The 20442-nt window shown below is 25.8% G+C and overlaps 1 protein-coding gene across 1 annotated transcript; it reads right to left on the minus strand.

Annotated features, from left to right (window-relative positions):
- Nucleotides 1-9615: 9615 nt before the first annotated feature.
- On the minus strand, nucleotides 9616-11977 carry LOC109805056 (GRIM-19 protein). The gene is made up of 3 exons (XM_020367007.3): nucleotides 11633-11977; nucleotides 10009-10080; nucleotides 9616-9916 (listed from the first exon to the last, which is right to left on the minus strand). Exons 1-3 carry the CDS (start codon nucleotides 11845-11847, stop codon nucleotides 9772-9774), a joined length of 432 nt encoding a protein of 143 aa, XP_020222596.1. The 5' UTR covers nucleotides 11848-11977; the 3' UTR covers nucleotides 9616-9771.
- Between the last annotated feature and the right edge of the window lie 8465 nt (nucleotides 11978-20442).

Genomic DNA, 20442 nt, shown 5'->3' on the forward strand with positions numbered 1-20442 from the left:
TAAGCGAGATAGGAGCGAAGGCGGGTACAGGGGCGGGGCGGGTATTAACATCCTCGTCCCCGCTCCCGCCCCCGCCCCCGATTTTATCAATCGAGTAAATCCGAACCCGATAAACACAGATTTTTTCTATCTAAATTAGTACAGGTTCAGCGCGAATACTCAGAACATGTTAGATTGTCATGACTAATGTTACTTCATTGTTTTAAAGGATTAGATTCATCTGAGATTCACAATGTTATTATATTCTTGTTGTACCATACCCATCCTCACTATCTTAGGCTTCTAAATTTTGTTCAACACTCTCAGATCAAAACTACAACCCTTAGGTGAGTGTTGCTTACATCCATTTTTCAACATACCAATTTCATTTATCCTTTTTGCTTTACAAAAAAAAAAAAAAAAAATTTCATCTTCGTTATCAATTGTGCTATCATAGACCCATTGCTTTATTAATTCCATTTTTTTTATTTTTCATTGTGTTTGTTCTCTTCTTGTTAGCAACAACCCCTTATTGAAGAAATCCCTATGACAAAGTAGAGTGCGAGGGCAATGAGCCATTGGGTGGGATTGTCTAAGCTATAGAAAAGGCGACGGTGGACAATGGGTTTTGGTGAGAACGAGAATATGCAACTCTAATACAGAGCATGGAGGTTGCATTGGTTTTGACGGTGGTGAAGGTTGGTGGAAGGGAAAAACAGTTGTTAAGGTGCAACAGAGTCTATCATAATTATTGGAATGATATTAATCTAACTATATTATTTGTGGTGCATAAATCGCATGAAGCACTTGTGCACAGGAGAATTCATCCTTTTTATTATTTCATATAGGTACAAAATGTTAACCACATATATATAAGATCAAAACTATATGAAGTTTTTCATTTAAATTTAATTTATTTCTATTTTACAATCTCTCATCTATAAATGTATATATATATATATATATATGAGTGAGAATATTTTAATATACACATAAAGTGATATGAACTTTCAATCTAACGGTTGGATTTATAAAATTCACAATTAATATAAAGTTAATATAAGATTATTGTGTGTGTATGTGTGTAAATCCATTGATATTATGTGTAAATCTAAAAACTTATACCAAATCTTATATTTTTAATAACTTTATATATAAATAAATTTAATTCATCCAATCATTGAATTATATAATATTGTATTCAAAATTATGTATATTAAACTTCACTTTATTTAAAAAATTTAAATATATTATTTATCACAATAAGAATATGATTAATTAATTTAATTTTTAAATAATTAATTACTATTCAAGACTTTAAGAATCTCAAAATATTATTAATTATTTACTAGTTATAATTAATCATCATTGAACAATTCAATATTCTTATATCATCATTAATCATATATCAACAATTAAGAGAATCACATTTATTTTTCTATCACCACTTATAAAATAAAATTATTCATTTCTACATATGTAGTTGACCATGTATAGTTATAAATCCAAAAAAAATTATTTAGTGGAGATAAATAAATAATATCTTCATCAAATAAAAATATTATACGTTTTTACAAAATATAAAATTTCTAACAGTGTATTCGTGTAATTGTATTGTTGTTTTAGTCTTAATGAGTTGGTTTAATTCACTAAAATTCATGATATTGAACAAGACAAATAAAATTATTCTACATTTAGTTTACAAAAATTTGATAGGACAAGATGAAAAAGAACAAGACAAAAGTCCAATTTTTAAAGTACTATTCCATATCCAAAAGTCTTTGATCCTTAACATCTTGGGTGCCAACGAATGCCTTTGGTTTCACCTTATTTGAACCATGGCTTTCTATCTTTAGGAAGATTGTGTTCAAGATATGATAATCTAAGTTTTAGTCGACACATATTAGCTCGTGCTTTATTACAAGTTGTCATTCCCATCATTCTTTTAATCTTTTAAGCAACATTTGAATCTTAAGTCGCAATGATGTCTCAGCCACCCCCCTCCCCCCGATACAGTGATTGATTCCATGTTCCCCCTAATTCCATCAGTTTCAAGCTTCCTTCTCCCAATTGGACAATAACTTCAAGGAAAAATGACTTTCTATCTTAAACAAAGTTCTATCTAAGCTCTAATACACACGAATAAACCTTTGAGACTTAATAATAGTGGATTGCTAAGAAAAAGGTAGAACCATAAATATTATCCAAAATAGTGAAGGGTGCTTGATAATATTTCATTCCTTGAAAGCCAATGAATACCAAAGCTAGTGAAATGGTAGCTACTAAAACGTAAACAACTCATTTTTCCTTCCCCTGAGTAAAGCATGACGGGCTCAAGTTACGACTACTTCATATGAAAGGAGAATAAGGGTATTAAGAAAAAGGATTAACAGGTTGAAGCCACTGGTTAACACCTATCTATGTTCACTCTTGGAAACGGGAAAATAAGCCTCAACCTATATGGTAAGGGAAAGAAAAAATGGAACAAAAACCATGTTATGTTAAGGGTGATACGACTTCCATTTGATATTGGATAACATATTTTTCTCAACCTCGACCAGTCATTTAGTCAACTAAAACTTTTTGTTGTAGTTCCATCAATGAGAGCAAAATGCTAGTATAACAAAATGTTAGACAAGTGTGTGTTTGCTCTCTTTAACTTTGAGATAAAGGCCCTAATTTGTATTTTATTTTTTTGCATTGAAAAATAGATGAGATTTGTGCTTCAAAGAGAATGGGAGTGAGACAAGATAGCGACAAGAACAAATAAAATTTGCTACAAAAGTCGACTATCAAGATTATTCCTACATAGGCATAGGTTTCCAAAGATCAAAGTTCAAACTTAGCCTGTGGGAAGGACAAGAAAAAAGGAAAACATTTTTCTCAATAAGTTGTATCCATTATACATTCACTAGCCTTTGCAAAGACACCCAATTAAGGGATGTGAAGCAAAGCATCCACCGAGACTAGATTGGAAGATAATCATATGCTTTATGAAAGAAATCGAACATCATTTGTTAAGCATATGAGATGGCTAGCAAGGTAGTTTCATCATAGTTCGTGACAATGTGAAAAGGATTTATGATCTTACTTTACGATTGAGGTCTTCTTTCTCCTCTTCTTCACTAGGAACCCCGTTTCATCAACCAAACAGACAATGGTAAATATCTAAGCTCTACTCTACTAGACTATATTGGGCAAGCACAGGAAATGGTCACACCTGGTAGCTTACCTTCATTATAGACTTTTTTTTTTATTAGGGAGGAATGAAATGCTAATCTCTTTCAAGGTTGACTTAAAGAGAGTAACTCCCAACATTAACAACAATTATAGAAATCTTTATGGGTTCAAAACATATATAAGTAAATGTAGATTATTATTGCTAGCTAACAAAATTATAAGGTCAGTTTTGTTGGCAGATAAGTGAATTCAATCGTCCATTCAATAGTCCTTATTGTATATTCCAATAGATTATGAATGAAATACATTAGGTATGTTTTATCAATAATAATAATAATAATAATAATAATAATAATAATAATAATAATAATAATAATAATAATAATAATAATAATAATAATAATAATAATAATAATAATAATAATAATAATAATAATAATAATAATAATAATAATAATAATAATAATAATAATAATAATAATAATAATAATAATAATAATAATAATAATAATAATAATAATAATAATAATAATAATAATAATAATAATAATAATAATAATAATAATAATAATAATAATAATAATAATAATAATAATAATAATAATAATAATAATAATAATAATAATAATAATAATAATAATAATAATAATAATAATAATAATAATAATAATAATAATAATAATAATAATAATAATAATAATAATAATAATAATAATAATAATAATAATAATAATAATAATAATAATAATAATAATAATAATAATAATAATAATAATAATAATAATAATAATAATAATAATAATAATAATAATAATAATAATAATAATAATAATAATAATAATAATAATAATAATAATAATAATAATAATAATAATAATAATAATAATAATAATAATAATAATAATAATAATAATAATAATAATAATAATAATAATAATAATAATAATAATAATAATAATAATAATAATAATAATAATAATAATAATAATAATAATAATAATAATAATAATAATAATAATAATAATAATAATAATAATAATAATAATAATAATAATAATAATAATAATAATAATAATAATAATAATAATAATAATAATAATAATAATAATAATAATAATAATAATAATAATAATAATAATAATAATAATAATAATAATAATAATAATAATAATAATAATAATAATAATAATAATAATAATAATAATAATAATAATAATAATAATAATAATAATAATAATAATAATAATAATAATAATAATAATAATAATAATAATAATAATAATAATAATAATAATAATAATAATAATAATAATAATAATAATAATAATAATAATAATAATAATAATAATAATAATAATAATAATAATAATAATAATAATAATAATAATAATAATAATAATAATAATAATAATAATAATAATAATAATAATAATAATAATAATAATAATAATAATAATAATAATAATAATAATAATAATAATAATAATAATAATAATAATAATAATAATAATAATAATAATAATAATAATAATAATAATAATAATAATAATAATAATAATAATAATAATAATAATAATAATAATAATAATAATAATAATAATAATAATAATAATAATAATAATAATAATAATAATAATAATAATAATAATAATAATAATAATAATAATAATAATAATAATAATAATAATAATAATAATAATAATAATAATAATAATAATAATAATAATAATAATAATAATAATAATAATAATAATAATAATAATAATAATAATAATAATAATAATAATAATAATAATAATAATAATAATAATAATAATAATAATAATAATAATAATAATAATAATAATAATAATAATAATAATAATAATAATAATAATAATAATAATAATAATAATAATAATAATAATAATAATAATAATAATAATAATAATAATAATAATAATAATAATAATAATAATAATAATAATAATAATAATAATAATAATAATAATAATAATAATAATAATAATAATAATAATAATAATAATAATAATAATAATAATAATAATAATAATAATAATAATAATAATAATAATAATAATAATAATAATAATAATAATAATAATAATAATAATAATAATAATAATAATAATAATAATAATAATAATAATAATAATAATAATAATAATAATAATAATAATAATAATAATAATAATAATAATAATAATAATAATAATAATAATAATAATAATAATAATAATAATAATAATAATAATAATAATAATAATAATAATAATAATAATAATAATAATAATAATAATAATAATAATAATAATAATAATAATAATAATAATAATAATAATAATAATAATAATAATAATAATAATAATAATAATAATAATAATAATAATAATAATAATAATAATAATAATAATAATAATAATAATAATAATAATAATAATAATAATAATAATAATAATAATAATAATAATAATAATAATAATAATAATAATAATAATAATAATAATAATAATAATAATAATAATAATAATAATAATAATAATAATAATAATAATAATAATAATAATAATAATAATAATAATAATAATAATAATAATAATAATAATAATAATAATAATAATAATAATAATAATAATAATAATAATAATAATAATAATAATAATAATAATAATAATAATAATAATAATAATAATAATAATAATAATAATAATAATAATAATAATAATAATAATAATAATAATAATAATAATAATAATAATAATAATAATAATAATAATAATAATAATAATAATAATAATAATAATAATAATAATAATAATAATAATAATAATAATAATAATAATAATAATAATAATAATAATAATAATAATAATAATAATAATAATAATAATAATAATAATAATAATAATAATAATAATAATAATAATAATAATAATAATAATAATAATAATAATAATAATAATAATAATAATAATAATAATAATAATAATAATAATAATAATAATAATAATAATAATAATAATAATAATAATAATAATAATAATAATAATAATAATAATAATAATAATAATAATAATAATAATAATAATAATAATAATAATAATAATAATAATAATAATAATAATAATAATAATAATAATAATAATAATAATAATAATAATAATAATAATAATAATAATAATAATAATAATAATAATAATAATAATAATAATAATAATAATAATAATAATAATAATAATAATAATAATAATAATAATAATAATAATAATAATAATAATAATAATAATAATAATAATAATAATAATAATAATAATAATAATAATAATAATAATAATAATAATAATAATAATAATAATAATAATAATAATAATAATAATAATAATAATAATAATAATAATAATAATAATAATAATAATAATAATAATAATAATAATAATAATAATAATAATAATAATAATAATAATAATAATAATAATAATAATAATAATAATAATAATAATAATAATAATAATAATAATAATAATAATAATAATAATAATAATAATAATAATAATAATAATAATAATAATAATAATAATAATAATAATAATAATAATAATAATAATAATAATAATAATAATAATAATAATAATAATAATAATAATAATAATAATAATAATAATAATAATAATAATAATAATAATAATAATAATAATAATAATAATAATAATAATAATAATAATAATAATAATAATAATAATAATAATAATAATAATAATAATAATAATAATAATAATAATAATAATAATAATAATAATAATAATAATAATAATAATAATAATAATAATAATAATAATAATAATAATAATAATAATAATAATAATAATAATAATAATAATAATAATAATAATAATAATAATAATAATAATAATAATAATAATAATAATAATAATAATAATAATAATAATAATAATAATAATAATAATAATAATAATAATAATAATAATAATAATAATAATAATAATAATAATAATAATAATAATAATAATAATAATAATAATAATAATAATAATAATAATAATAATAATAATAATAATAATAATAATAATAATAATAATAATAATAATAATAATAATAATAATAATAATAATAATAATAATAATAATAATAATAATAATAATAATAATAATAATAATAATAATAATAATAATAATAATAATAATAATAATAATAATAATAATAATAATAATAATAATAATAATAATAATAATAATAATAATAATAATAATAATAATAATAATAATAATAATAATAATAATAATAATAATAATAATAATAATAATAATAATAATAATAATAATAATAATAATAATAATAATAATAATCTATACATTTATACATATTTATACATATTATAAAAAAATATCAAAATCTTTAATTTCTTTTTTAATAATAATAATAATCTATACATTTATACATATTTATACATATTATAAAAAAATATCAAAATCTTTAATTACTTTTTTGTCTCCATTTTTATTAAAACTAATTTATCTCTCAAAACTCACTTATTTATTTCATTCTATACATTTAAATTTCACTAGTAAAGTACATATAAAAGAATGTAATTGTACGTGTATATGTTTCATAGAGAGACATCGTACTTATGATTTATTCTAATTTTTAAAGCTTTTTTTATGAATCAATTAATCACTTGTATGTAAATAACCTAAAACTGCTTCACACAATTTACTTATATTGTATTAGATTCAATGACATATTAAAATTAATATTACTTTTATCATCATAAAAGTTAGAAAAGTTTATAATGGACAAGAAGATCTAACATAAATCTTTATGCATCTATCTTATTATCTTACTACTAAACAAACTCTAATAAAAGCTTATTTCATAATATTAAACAACAATCACTACCAACATTATTTTATAATATTGCCTTAATCAAAAGTTATATTAAATTTATTATATATTTTTATATGTCTCTTCCTCGATAAATTTTTCATTTTTTTAATATCTTTTTCTTCTATCTCGCTTTCAAGTTTTAAATTATTTTTATTTTATTATTATATTGAAGTTATTTGACTATATAGATTTAAATTAATCTAGTGATTGTTTATGCCGTGAACTAGCATAATCATTATTTTTTTTCTTATTTCTTAAGTTTTGTTAACAATTGTTATAAATCTTATTAATTATTTTTATTAAAAACTCTCATTGAACATGTATTTTTATCAAATTATATTTTTTTTCTATGAAAATAATCCATACAGTATTTTAAAGCTAATAATTAAGATATTCACATTCATCCTTTTTAAACAATTATGAAATAAAATTATTCATATCAACATATGGAATTAACCATGTCCAATGATAGATTCAGAAATTTTCTTTAGTGGGGAAAAATATTTTTTCATCTAATAAAAATGTTATAAGTTCTTACAAAATATACAATTTCTAAGAGTATATTCGTTAATGTGAGTTTAGCAATAAGAATAAGAAAATTCAATAAGATAAAGTAGTCAAATTAATATTACATTTTACTCTGTTTTATTCTTTACATTTTATGTTATGGGACAACACTTTTTTTTTTTTATGGGGAAAAATATTTATTTTTTATGGGGACAAAAATTATTTATTAAACGCAATTAGATTAAATATATATATATATATATATATATATATATATATATATATATATATATATATCTTGTGATCATGTGTGATGCTTAATAACTTCATGTTAACCATGTCAATAACCTTATATTCAAAGAAATTTTTTTTTTTAACCTTTATTAATTATTATTGTATAGTTCTTCATAGGGTTAAAATTGTCTAAAATAATTTGAAAACAAAAATTAAAAATCGATATTATATATAACTATAAATATATAATAATTAACTACGTGTGCCTCCAACCTCTAATCACGCATATTTGAGTGTCCAGAGCCAAGCACTAGTCAATTAACGGTTTGAATAAATAGATGACATAAATAAAAAAAAAGTATATGCATATTTAATTAGTATAAACCAAACCAGATGGCTGCAAGTTAAGAAATGATCTTCTGTCATTTCATGTTCACTTCATATCAGTGACTTAGGAAAAAAGCAAGAAACAAAAACGAATTTCCAAAACGTTTAATGGCCAATAAGGAGTGAGAAATGTTGGAATTGACCCTTCTTTACCCCAATAAAGTTTCAGCCTTATTCTTCTAGAAATAAGCTATAAGATCTAGTACTCCCTATGACACCAGCAACCAATGCTGGTGTTACAAACTGTTGCACATTTCACCGCCTCTTCCCTCATTAGAGTTTTTAGTTTGGGGCTTGTTTTTTCCTCAGCTTACTACTGAAGTAGTGAAGTGCATACAGCATACTGCATAGCATACAATTTCCTATGCCAAGAATGTGCATTCATACTGATATACATCAGAGAATGGTGGGATTGCAAACATGAAGTACAAATTCAAAAGGCATTCTAGTTTTAAAATTTCGCAAAGCAATTACAAATGTTCCAGATACAACTTTATTTTAGAGGATACTGGACAAAAGTACCACAATGTAAAGAACATGCAAGAAGCAGACCAATTCCTGATACTGATGGTTGAAATAGCATCACCAGACATCAGGACGCAACTCACCACTTGATGGGGGCACCCATCTCCCAGAGTGATAGACACTTTCACCAACTTTCCAACCAGGCACATCCTTCATCACCTCCGCCTCATATTCAAGATATTTATGCCACTCCTTAACAAATCTAGAGAAAGAAATGGACAAAATGGTGATGTTAAATGGTTAGCACTTATCTGTGTGATGATGATACAGATTTGTTGAAAGCATCACATATACCTCTCATCCTCTTCAGCCTGTAGCAAAGGTAGTATGGCCCGGCGGGCAGAATATTTTTCTTCCTTCAGGGCCCTATAGGAAATGAAACTTTATGAAACTTCAGTTTTAATTTTTGGGTGGGAACTAAAAAGAAACCTAAGAGGTCTGCTTCTTCCTTAAACATATATTTCTACTTTCCATGTAACACCCCACCAATCCCCAAAACCAATCATGAATGAAGAATAATGAACAGAAACGGAAATCTGAGACTGTCATAGTGACATGTAAATAACCAAGAATAAGCACTGATTTCCAATTCTTCTGTATCTAGGTTTAGTACCTTGGATCCTTTTATACTTTTCAAATCAAAATTGGAGTGATAACCCACAGAAAAAAGGTTAGCAGTTAGCAAGGTCAGCACTCGTTTCTAAAGTGACACTCCATCGCTAAAAGTATTGCACCTATGTTTTATTCTGTGTGTAAATCTTTTTCTCAGAAGCACAAAACAGATGAACAATCTTCCATTATCAAATTAACTTGCAAGAAACTACAGGGTTCTTTGTTTCTACTTTCAAGGCAAATTCAGAATTGATTCAATCTAGTTTCCTATGGAAATAAAATTAATAAGAATATGTAATATTTTCCTGGTCAACTGCCACAGCCCATCAAAGGAAGGGAAAAAGACTTTTTAACTTTTCCTGCATAGTGCATACAACGTTTTCACCTGAAAATATTTCTTGGGAAAGTAATTCACCTAATAACTTTATTCAAGAAGCTATTTTCTGCTGAAAACATTTTCCACTATCAAAATTCTGTAAAAATGGGTCCTTGAATATTTCCTAGTTACTGGATTAAGTAAAGCATTATTCTGCGAGATTACTTGCATGAGTTACAACTTATAACCAAACCAGGTTGCTATGGAAATTCAAAGTGGAAATCAATGAAACAACCAAATCATAGAGAAAGCCAACAAACCCAAATTGGTCATTAGTTAACATAAATTTAATTCAAAAAAACCATTTTGAAATGAGAGAAAGAAGCAAATTCCCACAGCAACAACCCATCACTATAATTAACCATACAATCACCATGACAAAGTTCTTTAATGCCTATGAATATGATTCATATTCTCAATTAACAAATCCCAAAAATTGTCAACAACACCTAAAATATGAAATTTAAAAACACACATTTCCAAATTAACAATTCATGACCATAATTAAACGTACAAGTCGCTCTACCCTGGAATATTTCCTGATCAGGATTCGATTAACAAATCAGGAGCTCAAAAGTCCCAAAAATTGTAAACAGCACTTCAGATAAAAGATTTAAAAAACACATTTCCAAATCAACAGGTAGTTCGATGTGAAGTGTAAAATGATACAAAAACTTATCACACCTAATAATTTAAGAATTAGGTCAAGCAGCAGCACAATCCCAAGCAAAAAGGGAATAAATGAAACAGAATATAACGAAAAGATTAAGAGATGCACAAAGTTGTTATTGCCAGTATGATCAATGATCGTCAACGAGGAGAACTGAATAAAAAGCATTAGGGATTGGATTCATGTTGGAGTGATTGGAATTTGTATGGAGAATGAAATTTGTGAAGAGAAAATGAAAATGAGAATAGCAGAAAAGGGACCTTCGGATCTTGTTGCCCTGGCCGACCTGGTACATGCCCCAAGAGAAAACGCCGAAGGCAGTGAGGAAAATAGCGACGGCGCTGGGGCCCTTGTTGGGGATGCGGCGGGCGAACCGGATCGGAGCGAACCCGCCCGGCGGCGGACCGTCCTGGAGAACCGGCATGTCCTTCACGCTCGCCATTCCCGGCTTCTTCCTAATCGTAGCCTCCGTCATCTTTCCGATCTCTTCCTCTCCTACCTCACTCGGTCGAATACAATACAATAACAACTCTCGCTTCAATTTCTTTCTGTCTCGCTCTCTGTGGTAAAGGGAACTGGGAACCTCGTTCGGGTCTTCAATTCGGGTTGGATTTGGATTCCATCGTTATTCAGTAATAAAATAATCCGCTTAGTTTGGGTCGGTTAGAGGTTGGGCCTTGGCCCGGCCCACAATCGTCAAAGCTTGCTTTGCTATGTAGTCATGTACTAATCCTCTTAGTTCGGGTCTGTTAGAGACCCGGCCCAGAGTTATCAAAGCTTGCATTGCCATTTAGTTATGTGCTATTGGAATTCCTTTTTATTTAAAGATAAACCTTAAATTCTCAAAAAAAAAAAATTGTATCTACCTAATATAAAGCTGAAATTAAGTTCTGAAAAAAGCCAAGCTTTTTCTCCATATATTTAAGCTAATTATGTACTTAGCATGTGTTAGATACACATGTCAAGTATTATTTTAGGTTAAGTTGGTTTGACTTGTATTTTTTTTTCTGTCATTTTTGGGTCTAATCTATCTCATGTCAGACCATCAAGTCAAATTAGTCTAATTAAAAATACATTTAAAAAATATGATCTCTAATATCTTGGTACTTAGGAGGTCTAATACATTTAATAATTTAAATGATTAATACATGAAATAGCTTTATATGTATATAATTTCTCACAATCATTACATTTGCATTTATCCACCTCATCAATTAAACTAATCTTTTCATAACGATTCTATACATCAAAGGTATTAAGCTTATTTTACTTAGCCTTTTTAGTATCTTGGTTTTGGTCATTGATAGTTCTACTCTTGCTTTTATTACCAATAATAGTAATAGAAGGATTAGTAACAACGATAAACTTTCTTTTTATGTTAGGTGAAGCTTCTATTGTATTTAAATCATCATACATACTATAGAAAATTTCATCAACATTCATAAATGTAAGATTCAAAATTAAAAAAACTTTACTCATTCAGTTTATAATTTCCCAAATGGATTATAAAGCAATAACAAGCCAACATAATTCTTAGTTCAATTCAAAAGCAACAACAAGTCAAAATTCAATTCATAATTCTCAATCCACACAACACGTGTTAATATTTTGAGGTAAATGTACCAAGTCTCTATAGTATAGTGAAATAGGGTTATCTAACCTTAGGGACTTATGAAATAAATATGACTTCCTTTATACTAATCGATACTTGTTGAAATAAAATTTGTAGTAGTTTGGATCATCTAGTTTTTACATAAAACAAAAATAATTCAAATGCTAAATATCATGCAAATCACTTTGAAATAGAAAAATGTCAATATATAAATTCATTGGGATTAAATTTCATCGATCTCACTCTTATGTATTCCTAATTCTTCTTACGTCTAGATTCTATTATCAAATACCATTGAGTTCTATAAATTCATTCTAAATCAATTCCTCGATAGTTAGAAATTCTAAAGTGTCTAACTTAATAAATGATTCCTTACTTTATTAAGTTGGATACCTCACATTAAGATTAGGAACTTTTTAACTAATAATTCCAAATCTATTCCTAGCTTTTGAAACTATTAGGTGATTTGATCCACCACTAGATTCAAAAAAACGTTTTCCAACCGAAATCTAAATCCCAGATAAAAGATAAGTGATCAATTTATCTCAACATTAAGAATAGAATCAAAATTACTGATACTGAATAACAAATCATTAGATATATATGAATTAAGAGGAATACATAAGAGTTTGATTATTACATTCAATCCCAACTACAAAAGAGATCAGCTCCTCATGGTGGACGAAATCAATCTAGAAAACATAAAGAAGTATAAAAGAAGAAGAAGAATCCCCATAACCCTGTCTCTAACTGTTCTTAGTCTTTTTGCTTTGTCTCTCCACTCCTCCATCTCTTCGATGTTGTTCCTTTTCTTTTTCTGGGCTTTATATATGTGCTAGAAATAAAACAGAGCATGGAGGAGAGAGAGGGAACCACTCAACGCTTCTAAAATAGCTAAGTGATTTAGAGAATCCATCACTTTGAAAAAAACCCAAGGGCTAAGTCCTTTTGAATCGTTGAGCGCCTAGGAGGTCGAGACTGAATTTCACCACTAGACCAAATCGTTCAACCCTTTAAATGGTTGAGCCTTTTAGTCCCTTGTTCTAATAATGCTCAGCCCTTTCAAAGGGTTGAGCCATTTGCTTCCAGAGTTCCTTAAAACTTCCAACTTCCTATCTTGCAAAAACAAGGAGCAAATTAGTTACAAAAAATTATCAACTCTTCAAAAATTACTTCACTCTAAACCCTTTTGATTCTATTTACAATTACAAATGTTTAGCTACTCTTTTCATAATAAATTGCTAGATAAGTGTCACAAATTGATAAATCATTTAGTTAAATTTGACACTTACCAACAAGCCTTAAAAAAAACTAAAATAACATACTTGGTATTTTGTAAGAGTTGGAACCATCGCTAGCACTAACAATAAATGATGACTAAAAAGAGATTGGATAAATGTCACAACAACAAAAAAAAAACTTATTAGCGAAGTAAATAGATTTGAACATTTGAGTAGAAGAAAAAAAAACCATATCATAAAGATAAAAAAGGTTTTTTACATAGTGAAATAGTACCCTATAATTTTGTAATTTGAGCAATGACAATAAGTCATTATTGTCACTGCATGAACATAGGTGTGAGTGTCAATGCGTCTTTGTCTTATTCGACAAATAGAACAAAGATGGTGAGTCACGAAATCAAGCCATCAAAAGGGCAATGGGATTTCGGGAGTGACAAAACTCTCACAACAACTAACCCTAACTTTGAGTTTGTAACCACAACTTTGTAAGCAAATACAAAAGAGTGAAACATTATTACTATTATTATTATATTTTTCTCTATTATTCATAACACATTACATATTGATGTTAATTAAATTATTTCAATTATTAGTTTAATGGCCAGTCCTGTAACATCCCAATTTTTTTATTATTATTATGGATATTTTCGTAAATTTATTAAAAGTTTAGGGGTATTTTTGGTTACCAGAACGGGCCGTTCCAAAGGTGGAACGGGCCGTTCCAAAGGATGTAAATATATTCTGCGTTGCTTCAGAACGGTCTTGGAACGGGCCGTTCTCCAAGTAGAATGGGCCGTTCCGGTTTTGGAACAGGCCGTTCCAGTTGAAAAATTTATGTAGGTTTGAAGGGCCCAGAACGGGCCGTTCTGATTTTGGAACGGGCCGTAGTGATAGGTGGGTGAAAAATCCTATAAATAGGCCTCAAATCCTCTCATTTCTTGACACCTCTCATTCTCACTCTCTCTTCTCTTCTGTTCTCTCTTCCTTTCCTCTTCTTCTCTCTGAAGACCAAGAGGAACTCAGAGGATGAGATTCTGCCCCAGTTTTAGTTTCGTTCCTGTTTAAGGAAAGAGAGGTGGAGGTTATGCCCTAGTTCCTATTTATCCAGGTACGGGGGAAAAAGGAATTATTTATATGTAGAGTTGGGTAGAGGAAGAACCCTAATTTTATAATTATTTCTGTTTGGAGAATTCTTGGTTTTATGTGATTCTATATGAATTTAGGATTATGAATGTATGATTTATTTGTAAAAATGATGCTCTGGGAGAGAGAACAAAATTATAGAAAAGTGCCTGTAATCTAGGTTTTGGGAAAATTGGAATATTTCTGTTTGAGAAATTGATGATCCTAGTAGATTTTGTATGTGTTGAGGATTAGAAATACATATTTAATTTGTAAGAATGATGATCTGAGAGGGAGAACGAAACTGTAGAAAAGTGCCTATGAGTTAGGTTTTGGAACAATTGGGGGTTTCACTGTTGGTGTTAAAATTATATTAATTTATGAATGTTATTATTGTATTGATTGATAAGAATGAATGATCTTGATGTGAATTACTTGAGGGGTGTGTAAACCCTTATTTTGTTGGGCTTATCTGTTGTGTATGTGAGGTGGAATTGTGTACGTGATGTGAATTTGAATTATGAGATGAAATGTTGTATGGATGTGATTATGATTGTGATTGTGGTGCCTCACATCAATGACTAGGGATGGCACGACCCCTGGGTAAGTGGTGCTACAGGGAGGGCGTGACCCTAGCATGGTGTGGGATGAGTAAGACAGTTAACACACACCACTTATGTCAATTATGGCAGCCCTTACATAGGGTTAATTGCAAGAGATTGTGTGGATTGTAATGTGATTGTGGTTCCTCACACTAAAGGATCAAGGATGATACGAACCCTGGTAGTTGATGCTTCAGGGACGAGCGTACTCCTGGATGATCAGGGATGATACGAACCCTGGGTAGTTGATGTTTCAGGGACGAGCGTACTCCCGGATGATCAAGGATGATACGAACCCTGGGTAGGTGATGCTTGAGGGACGAGCGTACTCCTTAATGACTAGGGATGGCACGGCCCCTGGGTAAGTGATGCTACAAGGAGGGCGTGACCCTGGTTTGGTGTGGGAGGCAATTAACCTGTATCACTTGTGTCAGATGTGGCGAGGTCTTGACATAGTGTTAATTGTAAGATTGGTGTGAATTATGGATGTGGAAATGATATTGTTAATTGTAAGATTGACATGAATTATGGATATGGAAATGATGTTGTAAATTGTATAATTGGTGTGGATTATGATGGATTGAGATATGTATGTGAAATGATATATGTTAAATGTGAATTGAGATGTGAAGATGATGAATGATTGATATATATATATATATATATATATATATATATATATATATATATATATATATATTAAATAATGAATTATGATGAGATTATATTGTGATGTGTTTGTATGTACTTTGCATATAGATATTTTCTTTCCTCACCGTATAAACTGTGGATATTTTAGGTGAAGAAGATCCGGCTACGAGTGGCATCTAGAATGCCAAAAGTTAAATTATGGGAATGCTCTGATAGTGTGACATCGGGGTAGAGGATTTCTATGACAGAATATTTATATGGATTTGGTATTGTAATAAATGATTTTAAAATTGTAAACTCTTAAATTTTACCTTTCAAGTTTTATTTTTCAGTCATTTTCTTATATTGAAGAAAGAACAATTTTGAAGTTTTATGTTAACCCTTTTACGAACCCTTTGAAAGTTTATTCTTCTTAATTAAATTATATTATATATGTGTTGGGGTAGTAAGGGTGTCACATTTAGTGGTATCAGAGCAGGTCGGTCTAATCGACCGTGAGTTATGAGTCTACTATGTTTGTTTGGTAGATGAATGATGAAATGAATTGTGAAACTTATTGATATGTTAGTATAATGATTGATTATGTTTGTTGTTATTGTGTACTCTAAATGTTTTGCTTTAGGATGAGGATAATGATATGATGATGATGTTCTCTTATGTTGTTAGTGTCGTACCTATGTATTGTTTTCTAAGAATTTGACTGAAAGACATGATATAGCTTAGTTGATAATTACTCATTGGTTTTGATACTTCTTACTTATGTAAGAAGTAGTGGTTGAATAGTATCGCTCGTGTTGCGAGCACATGTGCCGGTAATAGTGGACGGAGCCTTGTGCAAGCCAACTAGAACTATTAGAACCTTAGATGTGAGTGATACATTGATTTGTCGAGTGTACTAAGAGTTTGCGATTGGTGGAGTTTCTGACATCTATAGTTGTAGCGGTTGAATCTAAGGTGGTTGTCTCCTTGGTGAGAGATTGAAATGACGGTAATTCCCTTGAGTGTTAGTACTGGCATGTTAACCATTTATGGTTTAGGTAGCATGTGAGTTGTTTTGGTTAGGATTGTAATGAGAGGCTTGAATGGAAATTGAGGTGTGAGTTTGGAAGAGTTGAGGTATTTTTATGGCATTAGATATATTGATACACTATTGCTATTTGGTGTAGAAGATATTTTCACTGTAGTTTTGTTGTGACAGTATGAGTATCGTATTGACAGAATTAGATTTTTGTGGTCTTCATGAAGAATGTGACTTTGGATATTATATTTCCAATGGAACTAGAAAAAGATAAAACGGAGGTCTAGAACTTTAGTTATGACTGTTTTGGTGATCAGAAGTTTAGTTGTAAGCGCTGAATATACTTGAAGTGATTTTTGAATTTTTAGCTAAGAAGATGATATTTTTGAAATCTTATGTCTTCATAAGAGTGGTAGCTTATTCACTTAGCTTTCGTTTGAGGTAGGTCTGAAATCATTTGGATGAGTATAACTCTGTGTCAGGTAGATATATGCTGCCATGATGTTTTTGAGATTTTAGGCATAACAAGGATAAAAATGGATTTGGTGATGTTTTGAGGTTTGGTCATTAAAAGGTTGATTAGAATGATATGATTGATTCATGTACATGATATATGGTGTAAACGATGATCATACATGCTTAGGGATGAAGGAGGTATTCTAATATGATTTGATATGCGAGTATGTGACCTTATGGATCAATTAGTGGATGTTTGTGAGTTAATGAGATTAACCTTAGGATGTGATATCATCATATTAGATTTAAGTATGAAGATATATCCAATATAGATTTAGACTAGATTATCTAAGTATGAATTAGGATTGTATGAGGAGAGTATTTTAGGCCATGTAATTTCTTGCGGAGGTATAACGTAGATCTACCTAAGGTAGAAGTTGTGCTTAAGTGAGAGATACCTGAGTCAATTAGTAAAATTAGGAGTTTTATTGGATAGTTTATAGGAAAATTTTTTGAGTAAATTTTAAGATAGTTGTTCATGGTTTAAACTGCTATCACTACAGGAATCGCTTTTTCCTTCTTTCCTCTGGTTATTAAGACGTTTCAGTTCACTAGGATGTCTCTTGCCTACCCTTGGAATCAGCAGTAGTTCGAAAGGTTTATTTATATTTGGAATTCCTGGACCTATGTTTATTTTTTTTTAAACTACCCAAAGCATTTTTTTGATTACTTCTCTGAGTCACTTACTTTTACCTTTGACTGGATTGACTAGGAAAGAGTTGCCTTTGTATGGGATAACAAATGAGAAGGTAGTTTTTAAACTCTTAAGGAAAGATTGACTAGCGTTAATACTATTAGATTTTAGTAAGTCTTTTGTGATATATAGTTATGCTTCTAAAGATAGGTTTAGGAGGAGTGTTGTGGCAAGAAGGAAAGGTAGTAGGCTATGATTTTAGGCAATTGAAAATTCATGAGAAGAATTTTCTTATCCATGACCTTGAGTTTACAACTTTAATATTTATACTAAGATTTGGAGACACTACGTATATGATTCTAAGCTTAGGTATTTATTGATCGTTAGAGCCTTAATTATCTGTTGACTGAAGGAGTTAATTAGGTGACAAAATAGATGGTTTAATTTCTAGAGGATTAATATTTCAAACTTAGTTGTTAATTGAGTAAAGCTATTATGGTGACCGATGTTTTGTGTAGGAAACCTTTATATTTATCTTCCCTTATGATTAGAGAGATGAATCCTTTTGGCTCAAATTAGAGATTTAAGATTGACTTATAAGGTTTCCTTTAGTAGTGTGAGACTAATTATGACTTGAGTAATGAATGGATTGTTGAAGGAAATTGGAGAAGCATAATTTTGGTGACAAGATATGAGACTATGAGATAAGGAGATGAATAAGAGTTTGAATTGGGTATAGATGGAGTAGTAAAATTAGTGATCTGATATGTATATCTAGTTAACTTATGCTTAGGTGCTTGATCTTTATAGATGATCATAGAAGTAAAAACAATATTGTGGCAGATATCTTGATTATGATGATCACCAATTTATTATTATAATTTAAGGATTGAATTTGATTGCAGAATTTAGAAACTTATGCTTGATGTGTAAGATTACCCCTAGGAGCATTGAACTATTTATGTTGAAAGTAACTAGCAGATTAATGGATGAGATTAGAGGAACCAGGAGTTAAGATCCTTTGTTAGTAATCCAAGTGAGCAAGAGATTAGAAAGGACATAAAAGACCCTTGCGAGTGGAGGTTGATGGTGTTTTGGAGTTCAAGAATAAAATCTATATGCTTAGTAAACCCAAATTCAGAAAGATGATCTTAGAAAAAGGACGTAAGAGTACTCTTAGCATTCATTTAAGAGCTACTGCGATGTATCAGAGTGGTGCAGCGGAAGTGTAGCGACCTAAGATGAAGAGAGGAGTAAAGCAATTGTATACTCGTGGTTAGTATGCTAGAAGTCTTTTGGAATTTTGTAGCACTTAGACGCCCCATTTTGGAAGTGAGATAGTGAGTGGATAGACCTTAGTGGTGGGTTTGTCTAAGACGCTTAAAAGATGGATTTTATTTGGATTCTAGTGGATAGACTCGCCAAGTTTACTTGTCTTACCCTTATAAATCCTTTGATGAAATTGATAGAGTTGTATATCAGTAAGGTAGTGAGGTTGCATAAGGATTAGAAAGTAAGAACCGAGGAGTCTACCATTACAAAAATTTCGGGGACGAAATTTCTTAAAGGAGGGGAGTATTGTAACATCCCAATTTTTTTATTATTATTATGGGTATTTTCGTAAATTTATTAAAATTTTAGGGGTATTTTTGGTTACCAAAACGGGCCGTTCCA

Source organism: Cajanus cajan, chromosome 7 (genome assembly GCF_000230855.2).
Source record: "Cajanus cajan strain Asha chromosome 7, NIPB_CcT2T_4, whole genome shotgun sequence".
NCBI classification, from domain to species: Eukaryota; Viridiplantae; Streptophyta; class Magnoliopsida; order Fabales; family Fabaceae; genus Cajanus; species Cajanus cajan.